This window comes from Artibeus jamaicensis, unplaced genomic scaffold, assembly GCF_021234435.1.
Source record: "Artibeus jamaicensis isolate MK-2021 breed Jamaican fruit bat unplaced genomic scaffold, CSHL_Jam_final contig_781, whole genome shotgun sequence".
NCBI classification, from domain to species: Eukaryota; Metazoa; Chordata; class Mammalia; order Chiroptera; family Phyllostomidae; genus Artibeus; species Artibeus jamaicensis.
In genome coordinates this window covers 6538365-6555607 of record NW_026521968.1, presented here as the reverse complement: position 1 = coordinate 6555607, position 17243 = coordinate 6538365, and the positions used below count along the sequence as shown (strand labels likewise).

Genomic DNA, 17243 nt, shown 5'->3' with positions numbered 1-17243 from the left:
AGCCTACATCAAGGGATCTCTAGATGTCCTACAGATGCAGGAGCAAGAATAAATAATCACAGTCTACACCACAGAGCATGACGTGTGCTTTACTGTTTGCAGTAGTTAGCTGGTGCAGAGCTGGAGCAGCCACGGTCCCTTCTTCCTCCCTCCCCAGCAGCTAGCTGTGTTCGGAGCCTGGTGCTCATGCGCTCTCCCAAGGCGCAGGGGTCCCCCCTCGCCCCTTTGCCTCCTCTTTTCTCCCTCCCTGTGATCCAGGTCTAAAAACTGCCCAGATCCAGAGTGCCCGCTTTGAGCTCACCTCCCTCCCTCTGGAACAGTGTCAGGGAAAATTTAAGTACAAATATATTTTCTATAGAGAGGAAAATTGCAAAAAGATTAAAAGAGAATAATCTCCCACGAATTTCATTTCTGCTATATGTGAAATGATTTATATGAACTGTTCAAGTAGCAGTTAATTGTCATGCAGCAAAATAACTCTAGGTCATTAAATACAAGATTAATAAGTTTTATTTAACAATAATATTACATTTCATTCATTCTTCTTAGATGCCCATTGCTTACAAAGTAAAATAATCTATTCACACAATAAAAAACGTTGAAGGTATAAGGCCGATCACTCTCTGGAGCCTGGCCGGGGCAGGGCAGACATGGCGACACCAGGTAGGAGGTGGCCCTGTTCACTCCCCTCAAGGTAGGAATTCTCTGGACTGGGGTTTCAGGGGCTCCCACAGGCCCAGAACCTTTGGAGCAGGATGGAGCAGGAGGAGAAGAAGGAGGGGCTCTGTGCGGGATACAGTAGTCAACTTCCCCGGTTCCCTTCCCCACCAGTTCAAATCCTGGCCCCAAGCCCTGCCCTCCACCCTATGGCCCCAGCCCAGGCTCACTTCAGACTCCTCTCACCTGGCAGTTGTCCACCGTTGCTCTCATGTTCTAGCCCCCAGTCCCCAAGTCAGGCCAAAGCCTGCAGTGCCAGCCATGCCACCCTCTACTCCCCTGGGATCTTGCCCATGCACCAGAAAGGTGCCAGTGAACTCGGGGATGCAAGATTCTGCACACCATGTGCACCAGCCCAAGGGTGGAGGGGGAGGTGGGGGCACGGGGGCCAACCTGAGAGAGAAGGAGGTAAAGGCCGGGTGTCTGAGCAACCCTCCCATCACCCTGACACAGGCAGTTCCTCCTGCAGAGGAAGAGCTAATCGCTCCTCAGTGCTCAGTCTTGGTGAGCTGGAAAAGAGCAAATGGAGAGCCCCCCAGAGGCCATGAGAGCCCCCCAGGACCAGAAGGGGAGCCAGTGTTTCGAAAGCAAGGCTGCTGACCTTTCCTGAGCACCCGCTCTGCGCTAGCCGTGGGCCAGGCACTTTGCCATTCCTCTGCAGCCCTTTGAAGAGGCCTGAGTCCCCCTCATCTTAGTGCTGAGGGAAGGGAGGCTCAAAGAAGCTAATTAACTTCCTTCTGGTCGTTTAGCTAGAAGGTAACTGAGCTGCAACTGAATCTAGCCTGTCCTTATCTCCCCAGGACCTCAGATCCAGAAAGGGACTCCAGAGAGAACCTGACCAGGTCCTGACAATGGACAAAGTATTAGTGCTGTTTTTCAGAACCCGGGGACCGAGAGAGGTGGGGGGTACCGAAGGGCAGGGATGAAAAGTCTCATCCTTGCGTCCAAAGCAGAGGAGCCTGAACCCCAGACAAAGGGTTTCCTAAGTCTTTGACAGAGGAAGGGGTGGGCCCGGCCACAGGTCAGGAGGAGAGGCCTACACCACGCCCAGAGCTCGGGAGCCTCCGATCTTCCTTCCTGAAAGGACACTTGACTATGTCAGCGGCCGGGGCCTTCAGAGGTCGGCTCTCCTTTCTGCCTCGAGGAACCTGAGAGGCGGCGTGGCCAAACTCCTCTCTCCCCAAAGCCCATTTCTGTCCCAAAGAGAAGACCGAGGCCCCAGAAACCGCCGGGCCCCGGGGCTCTGCCCCCTGCCCAGTGTGGAGCCCACAGCAGGACGCTGGCCCCCATGGGCCATTTGGTTCTCCACAAGGAGCAAGACCCTCACAGCCCACCATCTGGGAGAGGCTCAGAAGAGGCTGCTTCGGGCTTTCTGTCCAGGCCGGCACGGGGTCTTGCTAGGGTAGAGCTCCACTGAAAGTCATGATGGGCAGGCAGAGGAGGGAGCAGAGGTCCGACGTGGCCTGGGCGGCGGGGTGGGGGGGCCGCTGGGGTTGTGGGCAGAGGCTGCTCTTCTCTGGCTTGTAGCAAGGTGAGACCTCGCACCTGGGAGGCAGGGCAGGAATAAGAACAGGCCTCCCGTCCCTCCGGCAACTTCTAGGCCTCCGGGTGGGAATATTCGGAACTGACCCCTGCCCCAGACTCCATTTGGCTGAAGCGGATCGAGGGCCCCCTTTCCTACCTGACCACACTCTGCAGGATCTTCCTTTCATCCTGGTCCAGACACACTGCAAAGGGGCAGCCGTTGGAGCCAATAATCTGCACCTTGTCCACTTTGACCTGCGATGTGCTGATCTGGAAGGAAGGCCCAGGTCAGTCCCCAGAGCCCCGGCCACAGACATCCCAGCCCTGGCAGTTGCTTCCCCTGGAACTGCCCAGTCAGCTGCGGTGGAGGTGGCCCACAGCTAAGGGCCAGCTCTGGGGGGGCGGTTCTGAGGACGCCATGAGGTCCTGGCTCCTCTCCGTCCTCTGCCCTTCCCTGAGTCTGGAAGAAGCAAGTGCCCCTGAGGAGAAACTGCACTGCCCTCTGCCCTCCCTGCCGCAGCCCCGGAGCCCCGTCTCCACCCGCCCTGCCTCGGACTCAGGGCAGAGCTTTGCCACATACACATTTTCTCACGAAGGCACCCTTCCTCCTGACACCACATGGCCCTCCACATGTGTGCACACCCCTAAACCACACCCTCTCCTTGCTTCTCCTCCCCTCTCGGCCCCCCATACCTTGTAGACGCCCCTCCTCTCTCACGCACACGCCCAGGCACGCATATGCACGCACACATGTCCAGTAAGTCTCCTGAGGGTGTGGCTTCACAGAGACCGAAGCCCTTACCTGGTTGAAGCCCTTCTTGGACTTGGGATTTTGCCTTTTCACCACTTCTGTCAGGTTTAGCGTCAGGGCCTCCATGCCGGCGTCTGAGGGGCAGGGCGGCTCAGGCCAGGCTCGGACGCCCTCCCTGCCACCGCCCCTGTGCCCTCCCTGCCCACCCGACTCACCCAGTTCCTCCAGCTTCCGGCAGGCCTTGTTGAGGTTGATGGAGGTGCAGACCTTCTCCATGTTATTCCAGCGACTTCGTCCACTGACAGCCCCCTGGACAGGCAGCAAAGCCAGACCCTCTCTCAGCTTGGAAGCCCTGCTGCTTGCTACCTTCCCTTCACAGAGGGGGTCCCAGACCACCGGGCACAGGGAGCTGCCTGCCGCCAGCACAGCCGGGAAGTGCTCCCTCATTCACCCAGGTCTGCCAGCTTCTTCACAAAGAGCCCCTGACCCCTGTACAGACCTCAGTGACTCTGAGCTCATAGGACACGAGAGCTGAGGGCACCTCAAGGGGGTCTTGACAATCTGCCGAGCCCAGAGCAAGGAAGAGAGGGCCCCACAGTCCCAGAGTCCCTGGCAGAGCCAGCCTGGAGGCCCTCTTTCAGTGGGGACCCCCATGTTGCCAAACCTAAGAGCATTTCTCAGTCCTTGGTCAGTGTCAAGTTGAGTGTACTTGACCTTACAGGAGAATTTGGGTCTGTTCCTCGGCTCCTCTCCTGGGCTTTTGTGGGGGCACACTCCTGATTCTCCACCACATTTTTGGCCGGGACCTCTGCTCGGCATGACACCCTCCTCTGCCGGGGTCACATGACACCGGCCTCAGGACCCTCTCCTGGGTCCTCTGCTCCTGCAGGCCTGCCTCTCCGTAGGGAACCCTGGCCACCCACGTACCCATCTCTGTGTTCCACGTCTGAGTTTAGGCCCGTCCGTCCAACGCCTGTGCTGACTTCTTCCTCCTACCTTTCCAGGGCACTTCAGACTCAACATGGCCCACCTGCCCAACTGCCCCTCCCAGATGCTGGCCGCGTTTGAGGAGGTGGGGCGGTCAGTCACCGAAGACTGAAATCCAGCCCATTCCTAAACCCTGCTGCTCCCATAATCCACATACATTTCCTCCACCGCCGCCGCCGCCACCACCACCGGCCCTGTGCTGGTTGCCTGCCTTGCTCTCCTGGAAAATGCCAGAGCCTCCCATGGGCCTTGCCAGGGCCCCGTGGCGCCTCCAGTCTGGTCTCCACCGAGCTGCCAGAGGGAGCGTCCGAACCTCACATCACGTCACCTGTCACACACACTCCCGCACTGCCCCAAACGGGGCCCCTCGAAGGGGGCCCACTGCTCTTAGGATAGGACAAGACTCTCACTGGAATCAAGGCCCATGGCATCTGGCCCCGCCTATCCCTTTAGCCTTACCTTTTTTTTTTTTTTTAAGATTGTATTTATTTATTTTCAGATTGTGGGAAGAGGGGAAAGGAGGGAGAAAGAAAGGGAGAGAAACATCAGTGTGAGAGATAAACATCAATCAGATGCCACTAACATGTGTCCACAGCAGGGACCAAACCTGCAACACAGGCACGTGCCCTGACCAAGAATTGAACCAGTGACCTTTCGCTTCGTGGGACGACACTCAACCAACTGAGTCACACCGGTCAGGGCTCACGTCATCACCTTTAGTGTTCATGTTCTCTTCCACTTGGGGCCTTTGAACATATTCTTCCCTCTATCTGGAGAATACACCCGTCTCTTTCAGCTTCACTGACTCCAGTTTTCTTGCCAACTTTGGCACAAAGGCCCTTCCCCAGGAAGCGTTGTCTAACTTTCCCGACTGGGTTGAATAATCCCCTTGGAGGTAGTCACCGTACCACGTGCCTTACCTTCAGCTGGTGGCCACAGCTGTACTCACACATCTGCAGGTTCGTCTAACCAGTGCCTACCACCCCCTCTAAGCTGTAAATATTTTGTGCACCCTTCAGAACATGCCCGTGTCTAGAACAACGTCTGGGACACAGCAGGTGTGTAACCAACACCTGGCACAGAGCTCTCGGGGGTGCGTCCCTCTCCCCCATCCCCGTGGCTGCCAAGGGGAAAGCAGCTCCGTCGTCACCACCCCATCAGCCCCTCTGGGGCCTCATCCTCACTGTCCACCCTGACAGTGTCGTGGCCGTGCACCTGTCTCCTTGTTTCTTGTCTGCCTCCCTCCTCTAAAGAGCCCCAGGGAGGACCCGGCCCTCCCAGCTCACTGCGTTTCCCCCGCCCAGCTCGGAGCCTGGCAGGAGGGGATGCTAAATGAATGTCTTTTGAATGGTTGAGGGGGGAAGAAAACAAAGAAGGCAGGAGGGCTCCCCACTGGTGAGTCCAGCCTCCCGTGGCCTGTATCCCATGGTGTGATGCGCTCGGAGACACTTATCCTCTGGTGATATGGGCACCCCCGTCTCCAAAATCCCTTCATTCCCTTCACAGCAATCCCACCTCCCAGGCCCGCAGCCAGGCCCCCTGCCTCAGCCCAGGCCTGTGCCTTGCTGTGCCTCAGAGGCCCCGCCTGCCCTGCTTTCAGCTCTAGTCCTACAGCCAGGCCCTGGTTGCCAGACCCGCTTGCCTGGTTCTGCAGCCCTGAGCAGCTTAAACACTGGGGCCCACGGACCTCAGAGTCTGGCTCTGGGTGAGGAGGGTCAGGAGTCCCAGGGGTCAGGGTCAGCTGGAGGGGCTGGGAGGGTCCCAGAGGGGCATGGGGCCTTACCTTGCTGTAAATAATCTGTAGTGTTAAAGGGACAGCCTCCCGGTCCCCATCAATGCCCAGCCTCTTGCTGCCAGGACCTGTGCCATGCAGACAGGGACTTTACTGGGTGCCATACCCAGGGCTCCGCCTCCCCTCCCCCAACCCCACTCCTGCCTCTGGCCCTGCTTTCGGTGACCCTGACTCTCCAGGGTCATACTTCCCCAGGACTCCAGCCCTTTATGAAGCTGCCCTTCTCCCCAGGGCTCCACCACTGGGGGCCCCACCTTTCTAGCCCCCCATCTGTCTCCACCAGGACTGTGGCAGCACTCACCCGAAGCCTTGATGGCTCGTGTGGCAGCAGAGTGACCCAGCTCCAGGGAATGAATGAAGATCTCTGTTGTCTTCTCCCCAGTGATGAAGGTCAGCTGGAGAGGGCAAGACCAGAGCGTCAGTGCAGACCCTGTGTGGGGACTCCCCACCCCGGCTTCTCCAGAACAGGGCTGGGGCTGCCACAGGGTGGGGACAGGGCCTGCAGGCCCACAGGCACAGGCAGGGCCAGGACGCCTGCCGGGGAGCCCAAGGGGAAAGGAGGCCTGGGGCGGCTGGGCAGCTCACCTCCGTCTGGTAGACCTGCAGCAGCACCGGCCGAGCAGCAAAGCGGCAATAATACAGCAGCATGTCGGCCAGGATGGGCAGCTGGGTGGGGGAGCCCTCCAGAGGCCGGGAGTCGGCTCTCAGGGACTGCTGTGTGGGGGGAGCCCAGGTCAGAGGGACAGGGGACGGGGACAGGGAGGGGACGGGAACATGAGAAGGAGAGATGCAGAGGAACACACACACACACACACACACACACACACACACACACACACAGAAGAGAGACACACAGGCAGTGGGCCCGAGCAGGGGGCAGGGAGAGGAAAGCGAGAGGCAGAAAGGTCAGGGGAGGACCCACAGCCCAGTCTCCATCCCTTCCCCTACCTGGCATGTGGGCCTCTGGGAAGGCCCTGTGTAGAGCTGGACAAAGCTGATTTGAGGACGGGGCCTAAAGCCTGAGGTCCCCTGGATCTTTCTGAGGACCCTCCCTGTCACGGTGGTGACTCTAGCCCTTGATCCCCTCCTCACCCCTGTGCCCCGGGTTCTGCTTCAGTCCTGCTTCTCCCCTATTCTCCCTGTTCACCTCCAAGTGCTCCCTGGCCCTCCATGGAGCGCTCAAACTAGACCTTCCCAAAGCAGAGCCTTCTAAGCGAGGCTGAGTGACTACAGCCAGTGGGCGTTCTCTGCCCACTCCGGGGGCCACGTACCTGGCACAGGACTTCAGGGGGCAGGTGCATGAGGCCCAGCACGTTGCGCTCATACCAGGGGTCGAGCATGCCGAGGTAGTGAGAGATATCGTTGGTGCTCTCCTCCCAGGGGGCTGCGCCCAGCTCCTGAGACAGGGGTGAGATCAGCCTCAGGTTCCCAGGGAGACAGGAGGCCTTCCGTTGCAGCTCCAGAGCCCTGGGCAGCCCCAGTCTGAGCTTCTCCCTGCCCTCGGACCAGTCTGACACATTTCGGTCTGTGTCATGCAGCCGATTGCCACCCCCAAGTGCAGGGGAGGACCACTCCTGGGAGCCAGGGCCAGGCAGGGGGAGGTGCCCCGCACACTCAAGTGATCGCTTTTGATGACTCCCAACCAGCCCTGTCAGGTCGCTGGAACCTGCTTGCGTCTACTCTGCTTTCCCGCCCCATCTGGTCTCGGGCTGGGGACATACTGTCGGGATGGGGTGCCTCGGGGAGTCTGGGGGGAGTGGGGGTGTCTGACTCGGAGGGGCCGGGCAGGTGCTGGAGCTGGGCCCCCGGCTTCGCTTCACGGGCACATAGAAGAACTGAAGCTTGAAGAACCGTGTGAGGAGTGGGCGATTGTTCTCCAGCCGCCTGGAAACGAGACAATGACGAGAAGGAGCTCCTTGGTCTCTGTTGGCTAAACCTCAAGCCTCCGACACCACCGGCACCGGCGCCGCCGCCCCGTCCCAAGGCAGTGACGCTCCCCTATTCCCACTCTTACCGCAGGTTGCTATACGCTCGAGCTACCTTCCCTGAAATCCGGTCGGAGCCGAAGACCACAACGCGCAGCGTGGAAGCCTTGGGGTCCTCGTCCCCACTCAGGAAGGGGCGGCGGCGCTGACGCCGGGAGGCGGGGGCCAGGAGCCAGCTGGGCAGCTGGGTGCTGAGCTTAGGCTGGGGCAGGGAGCGGGAGCGCTGAGCCCGGGTGGGGGGCGGCTCCGGGCTGCCCAGGGGGCTGCAGAGGCTCCCAGCCCGCCGCAGGGGCAGCGCCGAGTCCGAGCTGCCCTCCATGCCCCGGGAGTCCCTTCGTAGCACCAGCTGGCTGGTGCTCTTGAAGAGTTTGTAGATCCTGTTGAACTTCTGCCCTGGCCTGCGGTAGCCCCGCCGTTCCCGACTGCCAGGCCTCTTGGACCACTCAGGGGAGCTCTCTTCGCTGTCCTCCACGTAGCCACTGTCCATGCCATCCGAGAGGCCAGAGACAAAGGAGGTCAGCAGCTGGCGGGGCAGGGTGGCCCCCAAGGCCTGGTACGAGGCAAGGGACAGGGTGGAGTCACGGGACGTCTCCGAGCTGGTAGAAAGCAGTGAGTCCCTCTTGGCACACTGTCCATCTGTTTCCAAGTCCTCTTCCTCCTCTTCCTCCTCCTCCTCCTCCTCCTCATCGTCCCCCAGGACCCCTGGCTGGAGCAGCTCCTGCTCCTTGAGTAGGATTTCCTGCAGGACGTCTGCACGGGAGCAAGAGGAGGCGCCATCTGGGCATCTGGACCCTCCAAACCTCTCTTGCTCACCTTTGGGAGGGGTGACAAGTTCAGATGGGGTGGACCTGGGGAGAAGACGGTGGGACCCGGAGTGCTCCCTCTGCTCCCCTGAGTGCCAGCTCAGGCAGGAGGGCTGTTGGGGTGCAGGACTACTGCACGGCAGGACAGGGACCCGGACCAGGAAGAGGGCCCCAGTAGTTTGGGGGTAGGCATCTCAGGGGCCTGGGCTGGCTGCTTACCAAAGCTGTCCTGGTTCCAGTTGTAGGTGTAGCACCTGGCAACAGGGATGGGAATGGTGCGGAGCTTGCCGGGTTTTGCAGTGTCTGTAAGAAATGGGGTGGGCAGAGGGTGAGGCCCAGGAAGGGGCCTTGAGAGTGGCCGGCCCAGTCCCCTCATCTGAGAGAAGAGACCAGGGTTGGGAGAGGACAGGCCTAGGCCACCAGGCTGGGTGGAGCGAGGCTGAGTGGGAAGCTGGGAGCCTGGCTCACAGCCAGAGGGCCGCATGTGGATGCCGCGCCCTTTTATGAGCTGTGTAAGTATGTGAAGTCACAAACTGTGAGCCTCATTTTACAGGGTGCAAACAGGAAAACAAGGCATTATCTCTTTGGGGGTGTTGTGAGGAATACTACGCCCTCTCTTCCCTGGCAGTGGAGTCATAGAGAGGAAGTTCCCCAAGTGCCTTGGGGGGAGTGAGAGGTGTGGCCACGTGACTGAAGTGGGCCGAGGGGACACCTGCAGCCCCGAGGCTTGCAGCTTCCCTATTATCTTCAACGTAAAGAGAAAGACCCTTGCCCTGGATCAGCACATTCCTTTTCTCTTCCCACAAGCCGCCACATGATGGCAGCCCAACCCTAAGCCTGCAGGCAGGAACAAAGCCCCAGGGTGGGGTGGAGCAACGTGGTCCCTGAGTGACTGTGCGGAGCAGAGCCGCCAGGCTGACCCGGCCTGCCCACTGTGGGAGCCAGAGTAGACGACGGGAAAGTGGGCCCCACTATTCCGAGAGCCTCACCTAAGACACCAGGGAAGCCGGCTTTCTCTGCCACTGCCCGCAGCTTGGTCCTGAGCCACTGCTGGGCCTCGGCTGCATCCCCGATGCCACATGCCAGCTCCTGTGTCTCTGCAGTCTCTGTGAAGATGTCCTCGAGCTCGGCCAGGGTCTTGGACTGAAATCCCAGGAGGAGAAAGGCATCTTCCCATACCACAGCCTGGCTGCCTGACCTCCACTGCCCAGGGAACCAGCGAGGGCGGCAGTGGCCAGTCCCCTCTCCAGCCTTGTCGTCCATCTGCATCCAGAGACCAGGGAGCCAGACCTGCCTCCAACCCCTATCTCAGGAAGTGGTCACAGGAGAGCCCAGAGCCGGAGGCACTTCAGAGCTCACCTCTGCTGCCCAGAGAGGGGACGGGGCTGTCCAGGGCCACATGACTGACCTGTCACAACACTAGGACTAGAACCCAGGTCTTCCACCTGACATCTGAACCTTGCTCCTCTGAAGCTCTTTGCCCACCTGCCCTGGTCGGGACCCAGCACAACACAAACCCTGTCGACAAAGCCAGCTCTCTGGCCCCTGCTCGCCCTGACCCTGGGAGCAAGGGAGGCCCGTAACCTGGAGACTGCGGTGCTGAGTTGGAGCAGAGAGGGGACTCTGCCTCTCGGGAGATGTGTTCTGCTACAAGGGGGCCGTGCTCAGCCTCAGGCCCCAGACACATACCTGCAGCTTGCCGTGTAGACCGGGGAGGTCACAGTGGGCCCCGAAGGCAGCCTGGAAGGCGTGCAGGACCAGGGTGACGTAGGCACTGTGGGGCGAATGGCCGGGCGTGCTCAGCTTGTTGGCCACGGCGAGGAACTCTGCCTGCACCTCCACAGGGTTCAGCAACAGCACGGTGCTGGGGGCGCAGAGGAGAGGCTGTGGGTGCGGGGGGCACACCCACCCACTTCACCAGTCGTGCTGCCCTGAGGCAGGGCCTCCTGCGGCCCAGGCACCGCCCAAGGCCAGGAGAGGGCCTGGGGGCTCCAGGGACCCAGTTCCCACAGGAAAGTTTAGGGTCCACTTGAATACTTTTCACCCAGTGTTTTCAAAGACCTTTTAAAAACTGAACTTAATTAAAAAAAATAAATTTACCCTCATTTTTATATAAACATATTTTTCTACAGGATATCTCAATGAGTTGAAGATGACTCAAGAGAGGACTGTCTTTTAGGTGAGGTGACTTGAAGCCAGGAGGTCACTTAGGGGAGGGGGCAGGGGGCAGACACGTGCTGTGGCGCAGTGTGGCCTGAGATTTCCGTCCATGCCTTGCTCCTCAGGCCAAGGGGGTGTGACGAGGGGAGGCCTCTGCCGGGCGGGAGGGGAGCCACACTGGGGCTGCGTCTGAGCTCTCCACTCCCAGGGGACCCTTTTCCGACCTGCCCAGGCCTTCACACAGGCTCGCTCGGGGCTGGGGTGTGTCCAGCCAACTCGGCTTCTCCTCCCACTACACGGGCTCCTCCCTGGTGCCCGTGGGAAACTGGGTTCATTATGAAAATCTCAAACACACACAAAGGTTAAGAGAATGTGAACCCTAAGGGTGCTGATCACTTGGTTAACGGTTGACAACACAAGACTGTTCTCACTCCGCCCACACCAACACTCATCACTGTGTTTTCTCGAAGTATATTCGAGCCATCACGGCGTTATTCCTGTAAAAGCTTTAGTGTGAATGGCTCACATTCACTATTGCTCTCTCTCAAACCTGCGTTGTGTGTAAACCCAGCGCAAAAAGACACGGGGCAAGTGACATGCCCTCTGGTCTCTGTGGGCCTCTGTCCCCGCACTGGCCCTGGGCTCAGGACTAGGCTCTATCAGTCACCACCTTTCGGGGAGAAGCTAATTTTCATTTCTCTATTTGTAAAAAAACGGGGCCAGGCTCACGTAAGCCGCCCCTAATTGAGCGCACCCTTCCCCGAGGGCAGGGCAGCTTCTTGCACAGACACGCTGAGCCCCCGTGTGCAGGAGCAGAGCAGCCGGGCCTGTGCCCACGCTGCCGACAGGCTCCCTCTGCTGGACCGGTTACCATCGTCCCCAGCTTAGAGGAAGCAGAAGGGAGACCATCTCTCAGCACTGAGACCTTCCACGGACCCCTCTACACCTCAGCATCCTGACCTTAAAAATACCTTGTCCACGGGTTCACAGGAGAATTGGATGAAGCAGTGATGCCAACAGCGGTGCCCAAAGCTCAGCAAGTCCGCAAAGATGTGGCGCGTGCTCACCAGCCGCCCGCCTTGGCCCCCGACCCCGGTGTCTCCTTCACTTACTGAACTAACTTTCACTGAACAGTTTTATGTCCTTCTGTCTTTCTCAAAACCTAACACTGGCTTGTTCGTTTGTTTGTTTTTACCTACAAGGGATGCAACACATGTTTTCTCAACAGTGTGAATGCGCAGTGGCCCCCAGGGGTTGAGGATGGGGAGGGACCAGGGTGACTTTAATTTCTGCTGGTGGAGGCTGGAGTCTCAGGGCTCCCAGGTGTCCGGGTGACACCAGAGACCTGCTGGAGGGTCCTCAGGACCGAGGCTTTTTCTGGTGTTTGTCAAACTGCAGGCCAGAACCCATGAGCGGGTAATGGAATCAATGTGGGGAGTTACAACCAGAACTGCCTTTTAAAAAAACAGCAGAACAAGACAGAGCCCATCCCCTGAGGTCAGGAGAAGCTTCGCTTCATGAAGCCTGTTCCAGCTGGTGTGCAAGTGTGTGTATGCATGCCAGCCTGTCATAGAACATGAAATTTTCATGTAGTTCTTAACCTTTTTTTTTGTCTCAAACTTATTTAGGAATCAGATGGAAGACCTGAGCCCAGAAAAGTGACTCTGTACTGAACATCACCGGCAATTGCAGGGGGATCCAGGTGCCAGGGGTGCAGCGACAGAGGGCCTGCCGGAGCACAGGCTGGGGCGGTGGAACCGTGGAACTGTGGGGGTGGATCCTGTCCCCGCACCCACCCCCACGCTGTGGCGCCCTCCCCAGGAGGACTCACACAGTGGAGCTGCGCTGACTCCGAGTGGGCAGACCCTGCTCAGCCCTCACCAGTCGCTGGTAGGAGATTCCTGTGGCCAAAAAGAAAAGAGCAGAGTTCATAGGTTTGCCTGTTCCTTCAGCAACCACGGCCCCGTACCTCACAGAGAGGCTGGCACTGCGCAGTTTGGCTGGGGGTTCCTGGTGAGGTTCAGGACAAAGGGCAGATTAGGCCTGAGGCCCACAAGGCCTTGGATCCACGCCAGGAGTCCAGGCCCCACTGTGGCTGAAGCCACTCACAGAGCTTTTCCCGCGGAGACTGTGCAGATGGAGTGCTGGTGTCCTGCGGGGGGTGTCCAGGCACCCCTCGGACTAGTCAGTCAGTCTCAGCACCTTCCACGGCTCTCACCTGTCCCTCAGCATCCCAGCCTGCCTCCCACGACTTTTCAGGGGACCTCGGTCCTGCCTGCTGCTGTCCCTTGAAGGTGGAGCCTCAGCACACGAATGTCCCCCAGCCTTCCTCTCTGCCCTCAGCCACCTTTCTGTCCCCTCTGACTTCAAATGTGCAGAGAGAAAATGAGCTCAAGGTTTTCCGTGTGTTACTGCAACTTGGCTCAGCTCTGCAGCTGGAAAACAGAGCCTTCGCAGGGTGTGTTCAGTTCTGCATCGGCCTCAGAGATGGAACATTCTGCCCTCCACACCGACAAGCGTAACAGAAGCAGGCAGCCTCCCTGTCAGGGCAGTGCCACCCTGGACCGGGTGTGAGCTGGGTGCCAGGAGGCAATCCCTGCGGAAAGTGTAAGGCCAAACCTGGGGTTTCAGACAGCTGGAAACATCCATGTGTGCTTGACTTTCCTTTAAGGGGTTTAAACCTTTCATTCCCTAGTCAGAGACAAAAAGTAGATGATGCAAATGTTTATGATCAGTAATGTCCCGAGAGACACTTACAGCCATTGAAGGCTTCACAATTCACCTGCTGCCAGCTGACAGGCAAAACCGACCCCATTCAGGTTTGCTCCTGATTGGCAGAAAGCCCAGGTGGGGAGGCACTGAGTGAAAGGAAAAGGGGCAGAGGAGATCGGGACGTGCCTGGGAGCCAGGGTGGCCCCTGGCCTTTCAGTCACGCACAGTCACCTGCCAGTGACCTGCCTGGGTCTTTTGGTACAGACAGCATCATGCAATGTGAGAATGTGGTTTTTTGAGTCAAAGAATATGGTTTTTAGACTTGAGCAGACAGGTTCTGGTAGTAGAGCTCTTGTGAGCTACATGACCCTGGGCAAGCTACTTAACATGTCCAGCCTTCAGCTGCATCATGTGAAAGATGAAAATACTAGCACCACCCAGGAGGTGTTCTGAGGGTGCATGGGACCAACACTTAGCAGTGTTTGATGTACTTACTGTAAGCACACAGGTAATGCAGCCATTGCCATCACCACCACCGTCATCATCATCAATTATAGTCTTACTTTTGACAAGGAGAACTTACGTAACCTGTCCCAGGTCATCAACTACTAAGTGACATAGGTCTTTGTCACACCAAGGCCCGTGTTTCTTCTCTCACATTTGACGTTATAGGTTGGGCAAGAAACATTCAACTTCTCTGAGTCCTGGTTGTCTTGTGTACAAAATGGGAATAACCTTGCTTTTCCTTCTCACTTCACAGGGCTGTGATCTGGGTGAGATGCAGTCACGGAGGCTGGTGAACGGAGTGACTCACACATGTGAGGCCCACCGTCACCCTCAGGCTTGCAGATAAATTCTTTGCAGGCAAGAACTGTGGTCTGCACAGCTATGCAGGCATGCAGTAAATAGTCAACAAGCATGTGGGCTTCACCCCAGAGGGCTGTGGTGGGCAGGACCTGGCGGCACTGGCGTGAGGTTTCCTGCCACCCCCACAGTGGAGGCAGTAGGCACCCAGTTGGGGGTGGAGTCAGGAAGAAGGGGGAGGCCCGAGGCTTCACACCTGCCCACTTCCTCTGCTACCCAACCACATCAAAGTGGAGTAAACTGTTTAATTCATCTCCATAGTAACTGGCTCTCTAGGGCTCCCTAGGGCTCCCTGGGTGGAGGGGCCAGCTTGTCATCTCCCTGTGACCTTGCCAGGACTTCTCTCACAAGCTAAAATCACCCCAAACCCTCCTGGCCAAGCGATGTGAAATCAGTGTTGGTCAGCCTTCGTCCTCACAAACTGCTCTGAGAGGGAGATACTATCATCCTCCCATTTTATAGACAAGGAAACTGAGGCTCCCCTAAGTAAAGCATCTTGCCAACAGCCCCAGAGCCCCAGCCTCTCCTCCGAGAGCTCCCTCCCAGCCTGCATTCTAGCCCTTCACCCCGGTTCCCTCAGTGCCCCCCTCAGCTGGGCTCATTTGGGCTGGGGCCCTCAGCAATAAGGCAAAACTATCATCAACATGCCTCTGCAAGATCACACTCCAGCACTTTCTGAGAAGCCCACTTAAGGCTCATGTAGGTGAGAGTAATTTTGTTTAGCTCACTATTTGCTGTGGATGAGGGCTCAGGTTCTGTGAAGTCAGAGGTTCATTTGTGGATGTGGGATGAGTGATTTTTATTCCCCACAAAAGATGACCTCAAAGGTTATAGTTTGATTGCCCTATATGATATCAACTGACTTGAATCTAATTTTGCAACCTTACTCTAGCTTCTATGAGAACCTGATTTCTGTCTCTCAGCGCCTCCTCTGCACCAGCTCTTCCCCCTGGCTGGCTCCCACGGGAGAGAGCTGCCACACCTGTGACACAGACTCTCTGTGCATTTGGATGAGAGTTAGGTGTGTTCATTGTCTGAGAAGGACTCTCTGACATGAGGGAGAGTGAATGGTTTCTTGTTTCAGTTCTGCTTTCCCGGGAAAGGGAGAACTTCGTGGTGCAGGCAGCCGGGCCTGAGCGTCCCTCTCCAGACAGTTAAAGAGGAGACCTCCAAACCCAGAATTCATGTACAAAAAATTGTGTACTTATTCTTATACATGTAAACTTCAGTCACCTTCAAAGGACTCTCCATTTGATGCAATACACCCATCAAGACATTTTTTCCACCGTTCAAAACAGTTTTTGACCTCCTCAAATTTGATGCCTTTTAATGCTTCTGCCATTTTTTTTGTTTCACCTCTTCCACATGGGCAAAACATTGCCTTTGAGGACTTTATTCATCCAGGAAACAAAAAAAGTCACTCGAGTCAAGATCAGGTGAATGGGGGTGGGGGGGATGGGGGTCATGCGGTTTTTGGTCAAAAACTCCTGAACACTGAACACTCAGCGCTGTGTGGCCAGGTGCACTCATAAATTACTCATCATAAAATGGGCAAACAAGTTAAATCTTTAAAAAAAATTCACTGAAGCCCAATGCAGCCTCTCACAACAACACCCGCTGATGGATGCACTGGTCCAGATGGTTTCCTAGAACATTCACCTAGTCAGAGAAGTCTGTACTGCAAGGGGCCTGCCCTCCAGAAGCTAATTCCAGGTTTTCTTGGGTCCCTCTCATATTTGCCTTCTTCTATATCACCAGCATATCTGAAGCCTCACATGGTCTCTGGAGCCACGTTCAAGGAAGGCCCTCTGTAGTGAAGGACAAGAGTTCCAAGTGTCCTCTCTGTTCTGAGTCCAACTCCAGTTGCTGCTCTGCCTGGCTCTTGTCCCCCAGGCTTAAAACACCACATCCCCGAGTCTGGGCCTCACCACAGCCCACCCCTCTGCTCCACACATGTTCGCAGGGCTTCCTAGAACAGGTTCCTGCTCAGCTGCCACAGAAACAACTCCGGCAGAGTGCATGCAGCGCGGGAGAGCCAGCTGGTCCCACTTGAAACTGGGAAGCAGGCTCCCCACATGCAGGTGACAGCCTGCCCCCAGCCCAGCGTATCTCCCTTCTCCATTTCAAAGTAAGGAAGAGTAATTGAAATGTCTGGTATAGACCGAAGGCCCTGTCTGGCACTTGCATTTAAATCTCTTCTGTCTAAATTATAAACAGGAAGAAGACTGCATTCTTATTAAAGGAATTCTGGTCAACCCAGAAGTGATCTAGATCCACTTGTTTCGGGGGAACAGCAGGGAGGATGATTTGATCCACTTGATTTGGGGGGACAGTGGGAATGAGATTAGCCTTAAACTCATTTGCTCACTTAGGGTGCCTTGAAAAGTTCGGCTGGCAGTTTCTCGATTCATCATGTGCACAAGCACCTTTCCTAGTTTGACACCTTCTCTTCAGGGGCTTCCTGATTTCTTAATTCTTGCACCCAAGTCTCTCCATGAGGTGAGGTCCATGTAATCAGTAGGCGTGTCTCTGCTCTGCTCTGCTCTGCTCTGGCACACGCAGCTACCTGGCTGGGGGCAGATGGGGCAGATGGTTGGCTGGGGAAGGAAGGCATGAACCCTCGAAGGCATTTAAAGACAGAGCTTCAGCCCTGAGCTTTCTCACAAATTGTTGGGGAATAAGACTTGCTACTTCTGTGTGTGTTTGATGTGTACAAGGAGAATTAAACACTGTCAGTGCTAAATAGGGCCTGGTGTACATATGGATTTAAAAGGAAAAATGGGATTACAACATGCATAAAATTTGGGGGCCTGCTTTTTTAAAAACTCAAGTTACCAAACATTTTTTGATCTCAGTAATTATATTTCTGTCACTTTTAATAATAGACTAGCATTTTGCCAAATAATTTGCTACAGTATACTCAACCTAATTCAGTATTTAGGCTTATT

At 56.7% G+C, this 17243-nt stretch overlaps 1 protein-coding gene across 6 annotated transcripts in view; it reads right to left on the bottom strand.

Annotated features, from left to right (window-relative positions):
• Positions 1–494: 494 nt before the first annotated feature.
• The window catches only part of PIK3R5 (phosphoinositide-3-kinase regulatory subunit 5), a 67613-nt gene continuing 50864 nt past the window's right edge, over positions 495–17243 (bottom strand). For 3 of the 6 annotated variants that reach the window (XM_037164966.2, XM_037164967.2, XM_037164968.2), the window contains exons 6-19: positions 12551–12620; positions 10249–10423; positions 9549–9702; positions 8779–8862; positions 7786–8569; positions 7493–7655; positions 7043–7168; positions 6357–6485; positions 6073–6166; positions 5763–5839; positions 3208–3301; positions 3044–3126; positions 2399–2511; positions 495–2262 (exon numbers count right to left, since the gene is read on the bottom strand). In XM_037164966.2, coding sequence (XP_037020861.2) covers positions 2115–2262; positions 2399–2511; positions 3044–3126; positions 3208–3301; positions 5763–5839; positions 6073–6166; positions 6357–6485; positions 7043–7168; positions 7493–7655; positions 7786–8569; positions 8779–8862; positions 9549–9702; positions 10249–10423; positions 12551–12620 — 2294 coding nt within the window. In that variant the 3' untranslated portion in view covers positions 495–2114. The remainder of the gene's footprint in view (positions 2263–2398; positions 2512–3043; positions 3127–3207; positions 3302–5762; positions 5840–6072; positions 6167–6356; positions 6486–7042; positions 7169–7492; positions 7656–7785; positions 8570–8778; positions 8863–9548; positions 9703–10248; positions 10424–12550; positions 12621–17243) is intronic. The other 3 variants (XM_037164969.2, XM_037164970.2, XM_037164971.2) reach the window with 3 other exon arrangements.